The following is a 16,235-nucleotide window of genomic DNA, read 5'->3' on the forward strand; positions in this document are numbered from 1 at the left end:
GTCTGTCCCCACAATCTCCCTCTCTCTCTCTCTCTCTCTCTCTCTCTCAAACAAAGACAAGGCAGCTGGGAGGAAGGGGAGCCTTGAGGAAGATCTGCTGATGCCCCCATCCAATGGATGCCCGGGGCCAACGCACCGTCGACCCCCCCCCTCTGCACGCCGCTGCCCCCTACCCCTACCCCTACCACCCCTACCCCCCCTACCTCTACCCCTACCCCTACCCCGACGCCCCTACCTCTACCCCCCACCCCCCAACCCCTACCCCCCCACCCCTACACCCCCACCCCTACCCAGCTCCCCACCCCCCTCTCCTCCCCCCACCCCCTCCCCCACCCCCTCCCCCTCCCCCCCTCCCCACCCCTACCCCCCTCCCCACCCCCTCTCTCCCCCTCCCCACCCCCTCTCCCCCACCCCCACCCCCCTCTCCCCACCCCCCCTCTCCCCCCTCCCCACCCCCCTCTCCCCCCTCCCCACCCCCCTCGCCCCTCCCCCCCACCCATACCCCCCTCCAACGCCGGGCAGCGTTGATGATGTCGCCCGACGTCAATCGACGCGCCACTTCCGCAGCGGGTGAAACTGACGCGTACAGCGTCACTCCGCTGCTGGCCCTTTCGGGATGGGAGATTTAGGGCTTATAAGCGGGCCCCGACGCCAGAGTCACCAGCGCCGTTTTTGCCCGCCGGACAAGGGCGTCAGAACATAAGAACATAAGAACTAGGAGCAGGAGTAGGCCATCTGGCCCCTCGAGCCTGCTCCGCCATTCAATGAGATCATGGCTGATCTTTTGTGGACTCAGCTCCACTTTCCGGCCCGAACACCATAACCCTTAATCCCTTTATTCTTCAAAAAACTATCTATCTTTACCTTAAAAACATGTAATGAAGGAGCCTCAACTGCTTCACTGGGCAAGGAATTCCATAGATTCACAACCCTTTGGGTGAAGAAGTTCCTCCTAAACTCAGTTCTAAATCTACTTCCCCTTATTTTGAGGCTATGCCCCCTAGTTCTGCTGTCACCCGCCAGTGGAAACAACCTGCCCGCATCTATCCTATCCCTAGGATAGACTTCGGCAAATTTCGCCCCAGGCGAGAGAACACAGTATTCCAAACGGAGAATATTCCAAGAATTTTCAAAGCTTTTTGGCTGAGATCGCTTGAAAGTAAAGTGAAAAGCTCATTGGATGGTACCCTGGGGAATTGGAAAGGTGCCCAGGTGCCAGTGTCACTGTGTGGAACCAGGGTCCGGGCTGGTGGTCAGTCGGTGTGTAGCAAGGTGGGCGCCATAATGGCTGTCAGTGCCTGGGCACTGCCCCAGTCCCATGTGGGGGGGGGGGGGGGGGTTCACCATGGCCGCTCATCAAGTTCCCCCCCACCCCAGCCAGCATGGCCAGTATCCGGTCTGGCAGCCTGCAATCGCTTCTCTCCATGTCTTACCTCTTCTGTCTCTCTCCCAGCAGCCACCACGCCAGGTTCACGATTTTTAAAACCACAAGCGAGCAACGCCGTCGGGAACCCGGCCCATTGGAGGCAGAGAATCGCTGAGATCCCAGAGAATACTGGGTCAAACCCGCTAATGATATGCAAATGGTGTTTAAACGTCGCGCATTACATTTACACCATTTTTGGGGTGCCGGAGAATCGCAATTTGCCGCCAAACCGGCGGCGACTACCGTGATTTTGTGTCGGAGGGTATTCGTCGCCCAATCGCGTTTCCTGATTCTCTGACGGAGAATCCCGCCCCATGTTCTTCCGCGGGAACTGAATTACAGGAGCGCAAAACAAGAAGCGATTCCCAATCCGTAGCCATGCAAATTTATGCACAGAAGGATTGTGAGGGAGTCCCGAGGGAATCCCGCTACCGGGCCGCTTTTTTGAGCGGGCGGCCCAAGAGCGAGGTCCGGTGGCTGGAACAGTGGGTGGTGTCCCTGCCTCTGAGCCGGACGCTCCATGTTCGTGTCCTGCCCAAGGATGGCCAAGCAAGCTGCATTCATAACGCAGTCAAATAGGTTGAATAGCAACTTGCAAATCCTTCCAAACACGTCAATGGCTGGCGGTAAGATTGTGAGAGAGACTCCTGGCCAGCCAACCTAGATACGTCCCTGGCGACTGCCTAGCGACCTGTTCCAGGAAAGAAACCTCAGTACAGGAATCAGTGAAAGTCTGCTTTGTCCCACAAACAACATGAGAAGTTATGGTGCAGGGAAGGGTAAACTGAAAATGTAACAATAACACAGCAACAGGAAGTGCAAGTAAAATTCACTTGAATGTGATGATGACATTTTAACATTAATTACTGTCAGGTTAAATGTTCCTGAATTACAGCCGTCGCCTGCTTCAGCATCTGTGAACAGAGAAATAGAGGGCTTGATTCCCCGGCCCTGCGTGCTGATGTGCAGAGTGCGCTGGGGTCAGCGAATCGTGGGCGAGGAGGCCATAGTGCCTTTTGCAACAGGGAGAAGCCAATTGGGATCCGCTCAGCCCCAACATAATCTGGGGCAGGGCGTGAACCAGGTTAGCATATTTAAATCCTTATTTCAATATGCTCCGTTGGTTTTAAGCTGGATTCTCCCTGCTCCTGGGATTCTCTGATCCTCGGCGGCAGCGGGCGCCTGGCGCGAATCTGGACTGGTTTTCAAATGCAGAAACCAGTCGTGATGGGCACGCAGGGGTGGGGAGTGGGCGGTGAGGGGCTTGGAGGCTATTGAAACCCCAGGGTAGTCAAGGAACCTGGTTGGCACTGCCAGGGTGACATTAGCAAGGGACGGGGCTGAAGAGGGGGCTTTAGGTGATCCCATATTGCTGACTTGGGGGGTGGGGGGGGGGGGGTTACTGATGCACCGATGAGGATGGATGGAGGAGGGGGTGCCTGCATGGTGTTGGGTGGGGTGGGGGGAGTTAATCCAGATATTTAATGATGGGCAGGGTGAAAAGTCGGGGGTGTTACCCATGTCTGTGGGTATATCGCGATATTCATTGGGATCTACTCCGTCGGTTTGGGGGTGGGGTGAACCTTAAACTTAACTTTGAGATCAGGGCGGCCAGTAAATCTCCGAGGAAAAATAATCAAGATCTCTGAGGAGCCGGTCTTACTGTCGTCTTTAGTTCCCCACTCCCCACAAAATTGAATTGCTAACTGATTCTCTGCAAACCACCCAATGGGAATCTCTCCGGTTTTCCTGCTGGGGGAAACACTTGGGAATGTTTTGGGAGAATTCTTCCCAGAGCTAGTGTAGTGAGTGACCTGTCACCCATAATTGACCTGGAAGGTTAACTTTCTGATGTCGCCCGACGTCAACCGACGCGCCACTTCCGCAGCGGGTGAAACTGACGCGTACAGCGTCACTCCGCTGCTGGCCCTTTCGGGATGGGAGATTTAGGGCTCATAAGCGGGCCCCGACGCCAGAGTCACCAGCGCCGTTTTTGCCCGCCGGACAAGGGCGTCAGGATAGACTTCGGCAAATTTCGCCCCAGGCGAGAGAACACAGTATTCCAAACGGAGAATATTCCAAGAATTTTCAAAGCTTTTTGGCTGAGATCGCTCGAAAGTAAAGTGAAAAGCTCATTGGATGGTACCCTGGGGAATTGGAAAGGTGCCCAGGTGCCAGTGTCACTGTGTGGAACCAGGGTCCGGGCTGGTGGTCAGTCGGTGTGTAGCAAGGTGGGTGCCATAATGGCTGTCAGTGCCTGGGCACTGCCCCAGTCCCATGTGGGGGGGGGGGGGGTTCACCATGGCCGCTCGTCAAGTTCCCCCCCACCCCAGCCAGCATGGCCAGTATCCGGTCCGGCAGCCTGCAATCGCTTCTCTCCGTGTCTTACCTCTTCTGTCTCTCTCCCAGCAGCCACCACGCCAGGTTCACGATTTTTAAAACCACAAGCGAGCAACGCCGTCGGGAACCCGGCCCATTGGAGGCAGAGAATCGCTGAGATCCCAGAGAATACTGGGTCAAACCCGCTAATGATATGCAAATGGTGTTTAAACGTCGCGCATTACATTTACACCATTTTTGGGGTGCCGGAGAATCGCAATTTGCCGCCAAACCGGCGGCGCCTACCGTGATTTTGTGTCGGAGGGTATTCGTCGCCCAATCGCGTTTCCTGATTCTCTGGCGGAGAATCCCGCCCCATGTTCTTCCGCGGGAGCTGAATTACAGGAGCGCAAAACAAGAAGCGATTCCCAATCCTTAGCCATGCAAATTTATGCACAGAAGGATTGTGAGGGAGTCCCGAGGGAATCCCGCTACCGGGCCGCTTTTTTGAGCGGGCGGCCCAAGAGCGAGGTCCGGTGGCTGGAACAGTGGGTGGTGTCCCTGCCTCTGAGCCGGACGCTCCATGTTCGTGTCCTGCCCAAGGATGGCCAAGCAAGCTGCATTCATAACGCAGTCAAATAGGTTGAATAGCAACTTGCAAATCCTTCCAAACACGTCAATGGCTGGCGGTAAGATTGTGAGAGAGACTCCTGGCCAGCCAACCTAGATACGTCCCTGGCGACTGCCTAGCGACCTGTTCCAGGAAAGAAACCTCAGTACAGGAATCAGTGAAAGTCTGCTTTGTCCCACAAACAACATGAGAAGTTATGGTGCAGGGAAGGGTATACTGAAAATGTAACAATAACACAGCAACAGGAAGTGCAAGTAAAATTCACTTGAATGTGATGATGACATTTTAACATTAATTACTGTCAGGTTAAATGTTCCTGAATTACAGCCGTCGCCTGCTTCAGCATCTGTGAACAGAGAAATAGAGGGCTTGATTCCCCGGCCCTGCGTGCTGATGTGCAGAGTGCGCTGGGGTCAGCGAATCGTGGGCGAGGAGGCCATAGTGCCTTTTGCAACAGGGAGAAGCCAATTGGGATCCGCTCAGCCCCAACATAATCTGGGGCAGGGCGTGAACCAGGTTAGCATATTTAAATCCTTATTTCAATATGCTCCGTTGGTTTTAAACTGGATTCTCCCTGCTCCTGGGATTCTCCGATCCTCGGCGGCAGCGGGCGCCTGGCGCGAATCTGGACTGGTTTTCAAATGCAGAAACCAGTCGTGATGGGCACGCAGGGGTGGGGAGTGGGCGGTGAGGGGCTTGGAGGCTATTGAAACCCCAGGGTAGTCAAGGAACCTGGTTGGCACTGCCAGGGTGACATTAGCAAGGGACGGGGCTGAAGAGGGGGCTTTAGGTGATCCCATATTGCTGACTTGTGGGGGTGGGGGGGGGTTACTGATGCACCGATGAGGATGGATGGAGGAGGGGGTGCCTGCATGGTGTTGGGTGGGGTGGGGGGAGTTAATCCAGATATTTAATGATGGGCAGGGTGTAAGGTCGGGGGTGTTACCCATGTCTGTGGGTGTATCGCGATATCCATTGGGATCTACTCCGTCGGTTTGGGGGTGGGGTGAACCTTAAACTTAACTTTGAGATCAGGGCGGCCAGTAAATCTCCGAGGAAAAATAATCAAGATCTCTGAGGAGCCGGTCTTACTGTCGTCTTTAGTTCCCCACTCCCCAAAAAATTGAATTGCTAACTGATTCTCTGCAAACCACCCAATGGGAATCTCTCCGGTTTTCCTGCTGGGGGAAACACTTGGGAATGTTTTGGGAGAATTCTTCCCAGAGCTAGTGTAGTGAGTGACCTGTCACCCATAATTGACCTGGAAGGTTAACTTTCTTCACAGCTGCTGCCAGACACGCCGAATATTTCCACGCTTTTGTATTTTTATTTCACGTTTCCAGCACCTTTGGTATTTTTCTTTCCCACTTATCGACGAGTGGCCTATGCGACTCTCCTGATTTCTCTGATTTCCGTGATTTGCTGGAATGCACTCCTGGGTGGAAGAGATTCCGCGTGGGGGTTTAGTGAACCGTGATACATTCTCCACATCATTGCTTACAAGTGACTGCAGGCCGGTGCACAAGCCAAATCCCTCAGGCAAAGATGGCAACATTCATAAGCATCTCTCCGTTTAGAGGGAAGGAGCTATTTGTGTTGAGGTAGTTTAACAGAAAGGTATCTAGTACGTGCAGCCATTATCACATGGACAACTGCTCCTGGCATTTTCCAGTTAAACCATCCATGCGCAAACGGCGACTTTGCCGAAATTGAGATCTGATGCTTATGAACTTTGTCATCTTTGCCTTGGGGATTTGGCTAGCTGTTGTATTCCTAATGTCATGTGCGCGGCAAAAATAACTTCTCAGGTTCAGAATTGTGACAAACACATTCACTTTAGCCATCTCTGTAAATACTTGAATTTATGCAAGTCCATGAATATACTTGTAATGCAGACTATAGACACGCAAAGCCCGGACAATGTCGCAACAACCCTTCACAAATCCAGTGCATTAATTGATTAAATAAATTCCCTCATTGCATTCACATTCCAACTTCCCCATGGCTTTGCGGGAACAGGTTACTGAGTTGGATGAGCAGCCATGTTAAAATGAATGGTGGAGCAGGCTCGAAGGGCCAAATGGCCTCCTCCTGCTCCTATTTTCTATCTTTCTATGTGCCTATGTCTAAAATGACAAAAAGATTTGATAAGATAGATAAAGAAAAGTGATATCCCCTCATGAGGGAATATGGAACAGGAGGAGTATTAAGATCGGGTGAACTGGCTCCCCTTTCATCAGTTCCCTCAGTTGGTTGCAACATTTTTATTCACATTTACTTTCCCTGTAGATGCCTTTTCCAATCCAGATTAATTTGTTATTTAATAAGCTAATCAAACCATGGGGCGAGATTCTCCGCAAATGCGGAGAGTCGTAAAGGCTGCCGTGAAACCGGCCGTGTTTCACAGCAGCCTTCACGCCCGTTCCCGGGACCCGATTCTCCCCCCCATCGGGGCTAGGAGCGGGACCCCGGGAATCACGGCGTCGCGGTCGTTAAGGCCGCACGCCAAGATGATGCGCAGCCGGCTCCAACCCGCGCATCACTCCATTGACGGAACCCGAGCATGCGTGGTTCCGCATTTCTCCACCGCCGCCCGACAAGATGTGGCGGCTTGATCTTGTCGGGCGGCGGAGGGAAATAGTGCGTCCCTTTTGGACGCAGGCCCGACGATCGGTGGGCACCGATCGTCGGCCTGTCCCCTCCCGAGCACAACGGTGGTGCTCCCTCCCCAAACGGGCCTCTAGATGCCCCAAACGGGCATCCAGCGCACGTTTTTACGAAGGCAGCGAGCAGGTGTGTTTGCTGCCGTGAAAAAACGGGCAACAAGGTCCGGCCGCTCGGCCCATCGGCCGCGGAGATTCGTGACGTGGGTCGGGCGAGGGGGGGGGGGAGAATAGCGGGAGGGCGCAAAAAAATGTCGGGAGGCCCTCCCACTATTCTCCCAACCGGCGTGGGGGGCGAAGAATCGCGCCTCATGGTTTCTTGAGTAAAATAAATAGTATATTTATTGGTTACTAAACCCAAGAAAAAATAATAAAAGGCATACACGTACACACAGATATAGAAGTAGAAAAAGTTACAGTGCAAATAAAAGTTCAGATAATATATGATTTAATCCTTTGGTTGCCCTTGAGGTGTAGATTGTTGAACACTGTCGCTGTTTGACGTTTGCTGGTTTCTGTTAAATTCTTGGAGTTGAATTGGAGTTCAGGTGACTGCACCTTGCTGGAGCCCATTTTAGATTCAGAGAGAGAGTGAGAAATTCCTCACAGCTTCCTTCAACAGTGTCTCCAGATGACTTTCATTCTGCTCTCTCCAGTTTTGGCTTGGCAGAACAAATTCTTATACCTCCTGTCTCTATATTCCCAGTAGGAATTTGATTAGCATGTCCTGTAGTCACTGTAGTCTAACAAGTAATCACCTTTTTGCTCTTTCATTTCAGAAATGTTTGACACATTTCAAGGTAGCAGAAACCTACAGGAGATGGGGGCAGGATTCTCCGACTCCCCGCCGGGTCGGAGAATCACCCGGGGCCAGCGTCAATCCCGCCCCCGCCGTGTCCCGAATTCTCCGCCCACCGAGATTCGGTGGGGGCGGGAATCGCGCCACGGCGGTCGCCGGGCCCCCCGTGCTGGTCGTTGGACCCCCGTGGCGATTCTCCGGCCCGTGATGGGCCGAAGTCCCGCCGCTGACAGGCCTCTCCCGTCGGCGTGGATTAAACCACCTACCTAACCGGTGGGATTGGCGGCACGGGCAGGCGCCGGAGTCCTGGGGGGGGGGGGCGCGGGGCGATCTGACCCTGGGGGGTGCCCCCATGGTGGCCTGGCCCGCGATCAGGGCCCACCGATCGGCGGACGGGCCTGTGCCGTGGGGGCACTCTTTTTCTTCCATCTTCGCCATGGTCTTCACCATGGCGGAGGCGGAAGAGACCCCCTCCCCTGCGCATGCGCCGGTATGACGTCAGCAGCCGCTGACGCTCCGGCGCATGTGTCGACATACACCGGCCGGTGAAGTCCTTTTGTCCCTGGCTGGCGTTCACGCCAGTCGGCGGAGTGGGAACCACTCCGGCGCGGGCCTAGTCCCTCAATGTGAGGGCTTGGTCCCTAAAGGTGCGGAGGCTTCCGCATTTTTGGGCGGCCCAACGCCGGAGTGGTTTACGCCACCCCAACACGCCAGGACCCCCCGCCTTGCCGGGTAGGGGAGAATCCCGGCCGGGGTTACTTTGTCCATAGGAGATTTTGAGTGTCTGATCGGTGTGTCTGGCGAGTTAGCAGTTCCCGTTGCCTTGACAGAATTACAGTTGTTTCAAGTCCAGCACTTTGCATTTTAATACCTTCCTTTTACAAGTCTCAGTTTGAAGTAGATCATGACACCCTGCGGATGTGGAATTCCATGCAACATACCAGGGTAGATCTGTTGTGTAATCCATGTCGAAACTGGAAGAAAATAGACTTATCAGTGATAGGCAGCATGGTTTTGTGTAGGGAAGGTCATGTCTTACAAACCTAATAGAATTCTTTGAGGAAGTGACAAAGTTAATTGATGAGGGAAGGGCTGTAGATGTCGTATACATGGACTTTAGTAAGGCGTTTGATAAGGTTTCCCATGGCAGGTTGATGGAAAAAGTGAAGTCGTATGGGGTTCAGGGTGTACCAGCTAGATGGATAAAGAACTGGCTGGGCAACAGGAGACAGAGAGTAGTGGTGGAAGGGAGTGTCTCAAAATGGAGAAGGGTGACTAGTGGTATTCCACAGGGATCCGTGCTCGGACCACTGTTGTTTGTGATCTACATAAATAACCTGGAGGAAGGTATAGGTGGTCTGATTAGCAAGTTTGCAGATGATACTAAGGTTGGTGGAGTTGCAGATAGCGAGGAGGACTGTCAGAGAATACAACAAAATATTGATAGATTGGAGAGTTGGGCAGAGAAATGGCAGATGGAGTTCAATCCAGGCAAATGTGAGGTGATGCATTTTGGAAGATCAAATTCAAGAGCGGACTATATGGTCAATGGAAGGGTCTTGGGGAAAATTGATGTGCAGAGAGATCTGGGAGTTCAGGTCCATTGTACCCTGAAGGTGGCAACGCAGGTTGATAGAGTGGTCAAGAAGGCATACAGTATGCTTGCCTTCATCGGACGGGGTATTGAGTACAAGAGTTGGCAGGTCATGTTACAGTTGTATAGGACTTTGGTTCGGCCACATTTGGAATACTGCGTGCAGTTCTGGTCGCCACATTACCAGAAGGATGTGGATGCCTTGGAGAGGGTGCAGAGGAGGTTCACCAGGATGTTGCCTGGTATGGAGGGTGCTGTCTATGAAGAAAGGTTGAGTAGATTAGGATTGTTTTCATTGGAAAGACGGAGGTTGAGGGGGGACCTGATTGAGGTCTACAAAATTATGAGAGGTATGGACAGGGTGGATAGCAACAAGCTTTTCCCAAGAGTGGGGGTGTCAGTTACAAGGGGTCACGATTTCAAGGTGAGAGGGGGAAAGTTTAAGGGAGATGTGCGTGGAAAGTGTTTTACGCAGAGGGTGGTGGGTGCCTGGAACGCTTTACCAGCGGAGGTGGTAGAGGCGGGCACGATAGCATCATTTAAGATGCATCTGGACAGGTATATGAACGGGCGGGAACAGAGGGAAGTAGACCTTGGAAAATAAGAGACAGGTTTAGATAAAGGATCTGGATCGGCGCAGGCTGGGAGGGCCGAAGGGCCTGTTCCGGTGCTGTAATTTTCTTTGTTCTTTGAAACTTTCTAGAAAAGTGGTCAATGCACAACGAGACTTCGGGTGACTGGTGGTAGCCGTCTTTGGTCATTATCATTTCTTGTATTTTTTTTTAAAGGTCCTTTTAAAAAAGCAGTTTTTTAAAAAATAGTTCAATATGTGTTTGGTTGGCTGGTGAAGTTACTGGTGAATCTCACTCAGTCGCAATTCCCTGTCGTCATGACAGGACACAATTCTAAACTTAGAGCTGTGTCTTTCAGCGGTGAAAGCAGAATGCACATTTTCACAAAAATGACAATGAATATCTAGAATTCTCTCCAGAAAATAATTGTCGATGCAGAAAAAATAGAACATACAGTGCAGAAGGAGGCCATTCGGCCCATTGAGTCTGCACCTACCCATTTAAGCCCTCACTTCCATCCTATCCCCCTAACCCAATAACCCCTCCTATCCTTTTTTTGGACACTCAGGGCAATTTAGTGTGTCCAATCCACCTAACCTGCACATCTTGGATTGTGGGAGGAAACCGGAGCACCCGGAGGAAACCCACGCAGATGCGGGGAGAACGTGCAGACTCGGCACAGACAGTGACCCAGCACGGAATCGAACCTGGGACCCTGGCGCTGTGGAGCTACAGTGATAATCACTATGCTACCATGCAGGGAGACAATTGGAGATTTCAGGGCTGAATTGAATAATGTTTTATTCAGGCAAGAGTTCAAGGGATATGGAGAAAAAACAGGTTATAGGTATTGAGGTACAAGTAAAGGTAGGCTACGATCTAATTGAATGTGGAACAGACTCAAATGCCTGAATGGGCTCCATCTGTTCATGTGTTTTGAATTTTTTTCGAATCCATGCTTATACCAAGTTTCCCCATTTAAGAGAGTTTGCGTGCCTCTGGATCCCAGGCTGGACGTCCCCTCCAACTGTGTTACTGAGTGAAAGAGACCACTCTCGCTCCCACTTAGAGATTTTCACCCCTCTCCTCTGGAACCTATTTATTTTTCTTCTCCCTTCCCATGACCTGACCGAGATAGGGAACTCGTCCGTGTTGAGAACTTATCAGAGCATTACTGTTCCATGGCCCAGCCCGCAATCAAGAGACCCATCAGCTGAGCTGCTGCAAGAATCAAACTTGGGAAACGTGGTGCTGATACCACCACCTGGTGCTTGGAGTGATGGCTGAACCCCAGGAAATCTCAGATACGCGGCCCCAGTTACAGGAGGTGTGGGCTCTGTGACTGACAATGACTTCTTCTGCGCAATCACTTCTCATTTACTCTTTTACCCCAAAATAAACCCGAGAAAAACATCCACATTGCTCAGTTAAACAAGGATGTGGCCTGAATTGAGAGGATCCAACTGTGCGGAAAGATTGAAAAGGTTCGGAGCTCTTTGCTTTGAAGAGGAGAGCTGACAAGGAGGCCTTTAAAACGGCGGAGGGGTTTGATACACCAGGTTTAGAGAAACAGTTTTCACTTGTCAGGGGGGCCAGAACTATAATCTCAGAGTCCTCAGCCAATCTAATGAAGAATTAGAAAATATTTCTTTCCACATAATGTGGAACTTGCATGGAATGGTTCAAACAAATATTGAGGTAATGAAGGGAAGGCTTGGAGGTAATAGAAGGAGAGGAGGCAGGGTTACAATTTCAATTCCCTTCCCACAGTCAGTGCTGTACTAAGCCTGATTTTTGTCTCTTTCCGTAGCTAGTAATTCCTGGAACAGGTTGTTAGTCTGTCGCTAGGGGCTTATAGCGTGAGGGGGGGTCACTCCACATCAAGCGTGACTGGCCAAGAGTCTCTCCCGCTCTTACCGGCAGCCATTAGCGCGTTTAGAAGGATTTGCAGTTTGATTCTCAGCCTGTTTGACTGTGCTATGAACGCAACCTTCCTTGGGACTCGAACCCAGAGCTTTTGGCTCAGACGCAGGGACACTACCCATTGCAAAGAACAACAGAATAAAGAAAAGTACAGCACAGGAACAGGCCCTTCAGCCCGCCAAACCTGTGCCGGCCATGCTGCCCGTCTAAACTAAAATCTTCTACACTTCCTGGGTCTGTATCCCTCTGTTCCCTTCCTATTCATGTATTTGTCAAGATGCCCTTTAAATGTCACTATCGTCCCTGCTTCCACCACCTCCTCCAGGCACCCACTACCTTCTGTGTAAAAAAACTTACCTCGTACATCTCCTCTAAACTTTGCCCCTCGCACCTTAAACCGATGCCCCCTAGTAATTAACCTCTCTACCCTGGGAAAAAGCCTCTGACTATCCACTCTGTCTGTGCCCCTCATAATTTTGTAGATCGCTATCAGGTCGCCCCTCAACCTCCGTCGTTCCAGTGAGAACAAACCGAGTTTATTCAACCACTCCTCATAGCTCATGCCCTCCATACCAGGCAACATCCTGGTAAATCTCTTCTGCACCCTCTCTAAAACCTCCACATCCTTCTGGTAGTGTGGCGACCAGAATTGAACACTGTACTCCAAGTGTGGCCTAACTAAGGTTCTATACAGCTGCAACATGACTTGCCAATTCTTATACTCAATGCCCCGGCCAATGAAGGCAAGCATGCTGTATGCCTTCTTGACTACCTTCTCCACCTGTGTTGCCCCTTTCAGTGACCTGTGGACCTGTACACCTAGATCTCTCTGACAGTCAATACTCTTGAGGGTTCGGGGCAGCACGGTGGCACAGTGGTTAGCATTGCTGCCTACGGCGCTGAGGACCCGGGGTCGAATCCCGGCCCTGGGTCACTGTCTGTGTTGAGTTTGCACATTCTCCCCGTGCCTGCGTGGGTTTCACCCCCACAACCCAAAGATGTGCAGGTTAGGTGGATTGGTCACGCTAAATTGCCCCTTAATTGGAAAAAAATAATTGGCTACTCTAAATTTAAAAAATAAATAAATAAATACTCTTGAGGGTACTACTATTCACTGTATATTCCCTACCTGTATTAGACCTTCCAAAATGCATTACCTCACATTTGTCCGGATTAAACTCCATCTGCCATCTCTCCCCCCAAGTCTCCAAACAATCTAAATCCTGCTGTATCCTCTGACAGTCCTCATCGCTATCCGCAATCCAACCAACCTTTGTGTCATCTGCAAACTTACTAATCAGACCAGTTAAATTTTCCTCCAAATCATTTATATATGCTATGAACAGCGAAGGTCCCAGCACTGATCCCTGTGGAACACCACAAGTCACAGCCCTCCAACCAGAAAAGTACCCTTCCATTGCTACTCTCTGCCTTCTATGACCTAGCCAGTTCTGTATCCATCTTGCCAGCTCATCGCTGATCCCGTGACTTCACCTTTTGTACCAGTCTGCCATGAGGGACCTTGTCAAAGGCCTTACTGAAGTCCATATAGACACCATCCACTGCCCGACCTGCTTTAATCATCTTTGTGACCTCTTCGAAAAACTCTATCAAGTTAGTGAGACACGACCTCCCCTTCACAAAACCGTGCTGCCTCTCGCTAACATGTCCATTTGTTTCCAAATGGAAGTAGATCCTGTCTTGAAGAATTCTCTCCAATAATTTCCCTACCACTGACATAAGGCTCAAGGGCCTATCATTCCCTGGATTATCCTTGCTACCCTTCTTAAACAAAGGAACAACATTGGCTATTCTCCAGTCCTCTGGGACATCACCTGAAGACCGTGAGGATCCAAACATTTCTGTCAAGGCCTCAGCAATTTCCTCTCTAGCCTCCTTCAGTATTCTGGGGTAGATCGCATCAGGCCCTGGGGACTTATCTACCTTAATATTTTTCAAGACACCCAACACCTCGTCTTTTTGGATGTCAATGTGACCCAGGCTATCTACACACCCTTCTCCAGACTCAACATCCACCAATTCCTTCTCTTTGGTGAATACTGATGCAAAGTATTCATTTAGCACCTCACCCATTTCCTCCGACTCCACACATAGATTCCCTTGCCTGTTCTGCAGTGGGCCAACCCTTTCCCTGGCTACCCTATTGCCCGCAGAAGACCCCTTAGGAGGTAGGGTGGCAAGAGGTCATGAGAGTTGGAAGAGGGTTGTGTGGAGTTTAAACGACAGCTTTGACCAGTGGGGCTGAATGGCCTGTTTCTGTGTGGTAAATTCTACGTAACATTGTGCACGCCAACTTTGAGAAAATTTGAAGCCGGTGGCTCTTTAGCATTAATATACATGTTTCTGCTTCTTTTCTTCAAGGCCGCCGATATGGAGGTTGAATTGGTTCAAAAGTCAGCAGAAAAGCCAGACCCTAACAAGCTGGTGTTTGGAACGGTGTTCAGTGACCACATGTTGATGATTCACTGGACGTCTGCAAGAGGCTGGGAGAGGCCCCAGATCAAACCATTGCAGAATCTCTCACTACATCCTGCAGTCTCAGCTCTCCATTACGCAGTGGAGGTGAGTCCGTGAAAGGGAGGTATCTGCCTTGGCTTCACATTGTTATATTTGCCACAGTTGGCTTTCTCCCCATAACCCTGCACATTCTTTCTTTTCAGCTGACAGTCTAAAACACTCCTAATTTTCTTGTAAGTCACGGAAATGAAGTCTTTTATCGCCTTGGCATGTTTAAGTATAGATTTTAGTAAATATAGTAAATAACATTAAGTGAATATAAATTTAAATGTGGATTTGGGCGTTTTGGTCCTTTTGTGTTTAAACAGCAAGGGTGTTCCACACCCCAGATTACATAGAATCATAGAATTCCCACAGTGCAGAAGGACACCATTCAGCCCATCGAGTCAGCACCAACCCTCTGAAAGAGCACTCGACCTAGACACACTCCCCGCCCTATCCCAGTAACCTCGTAACTCGACCTAACCGTTGGACACTGAAGGACAATTTATCATGGCCAATCCACCTAACCTGCTCACCTTTGCACTGTGGGAGGAAACCGGAGCACCCAGAGGAAACCCACGCAGCCATTCCTCCTCTGTGCTGGACACAAACAACTGTTTGTCCTAAGTGTCAGATGATTGGCTGAGTAACCCCCTCCCCCCCTCTCCTGTGGCATCCTGGTTCTGACGTTGCATGTCGGCCAGACCAGGTAAGGGTGGCAGATTTCCTTCCCTAAAGGGCATCCCATGGTTATCATTGGAGTTTTGATTCCATATTTTCTTTCTTGAATTCACATTTGACCACCTGCCATTGTGGGATTCGAACCCAGGTCCCATTTTTCAGAATGTTACCCAGAATTCCGAGACCAGTGACAATAACAACATTCCCTGCCTCCCTGTACCTTTGTCTTCTGCCAATGCAAGATGGCCACCGATACCGTCTGGGCGCGTGCAGAAATCCGATGACCTTACTCCACTGTGCCCAGCATGCCAGTACCACTCTCTGTGGGTGCGTTGATGTTGATGATGCGAGCGCGCACTCATACACTATCTGCCAGTTTCTCTGTCCTTTTTGTCAATAAAAAGTATTTTATTCGTTCACAGGATGGAGGTCATGTTAGTTATTTCTTGTAACTAATGCTGCAGAAGCTGCATTTCCACACAGCTCTGGGCCGGGATTCTCCCCTACCCGGCAGGGCGGGGGTTCCGGCATCTTGGAGTGGTGTGAATCACTCCGGCATCGGGCCGCCCCAAAGGTGCGGAAGTTTCCGCACCTTTAGGGGCCAAGCCCTAACATTGAGGGGCTAGGCCCGCGCCGGAGTGGTTGGCACTCCGCCGTCTGGCATGGAAGGCCTTTGGCGCCACGCCAGCCGGGGCCGAAGGGACTTTGGCCGGCCGGTGGAGGTCTGCGTATGCGCCGGAGCGTCAGTGGGTGCTGACGTCATCCCCGCGCATGCGCAGGGGAGGGGGTCACTTCCGCCTCTGCCATGGTGAAGACCATGGCGAAGGCGGAAGGAAAAGAGTGCCCCCATGGCACAGGCCCGCCCGCCGATCGGTGGGCCCCGATCGCGGGCCAGGCCACCGTGGGAGCACCCCCCGGGGTCAGATCGCCCCGCGCCCCCCCCCCCCCCCCCCAGAACCCCGGAGCCCGCCCGTGCTGCCTGCTCCCGCCGGTAAGGTAGGTGGTTTGATCCACGCCGGCGGGAGAGGCTTGACAGTGGCGGGACTTCGGCCCATCCCGGGCCGGAGAATCGCCGGGGGGGGGGGCCCGCCGACCGGCGCGTCGCGA

General features: G+C 51.7%; 1 protein-coding gene across 1 annotated transcript in view; it reads left to right on the forward strand.

The window, feature by feature from the left end:
* Positions 1–16,235, forward strand: part of bcat1 (branched chain amino-acid transaminase 1, cytosolic) — a 121,704-nt gene that overhangs the window by 49,823 nt on the left and 55,646 nt on the right. The window contains exon 3 of the mRNA XM_038811019.1: positions 14,310–14,510. Coding sequence (XP_038666947.1) covers positions 14,310–14,510 — 201 coding nt within the window. The remainder of the gene's footprint in view (positions 1–14,309; positions 14,511–16,235) is intronic.

The sequence above is a fragment of the Scyliorhinus canicula genome, chromosome 11, assembly GCF_902713615.1.
Source record: "Scyliorhinus canicula chromosome 11, sScyCan1.1, whole genome shotgun sequence".
In the NCBI taxonomy this organism is placed as follows: Eukaryota; Metazoa; Chordata; class Chondrichthyes; order Carcharhiniformes; family Scyliorhinidae; genus Scyliorhinus; species Scyliorhinus canicula.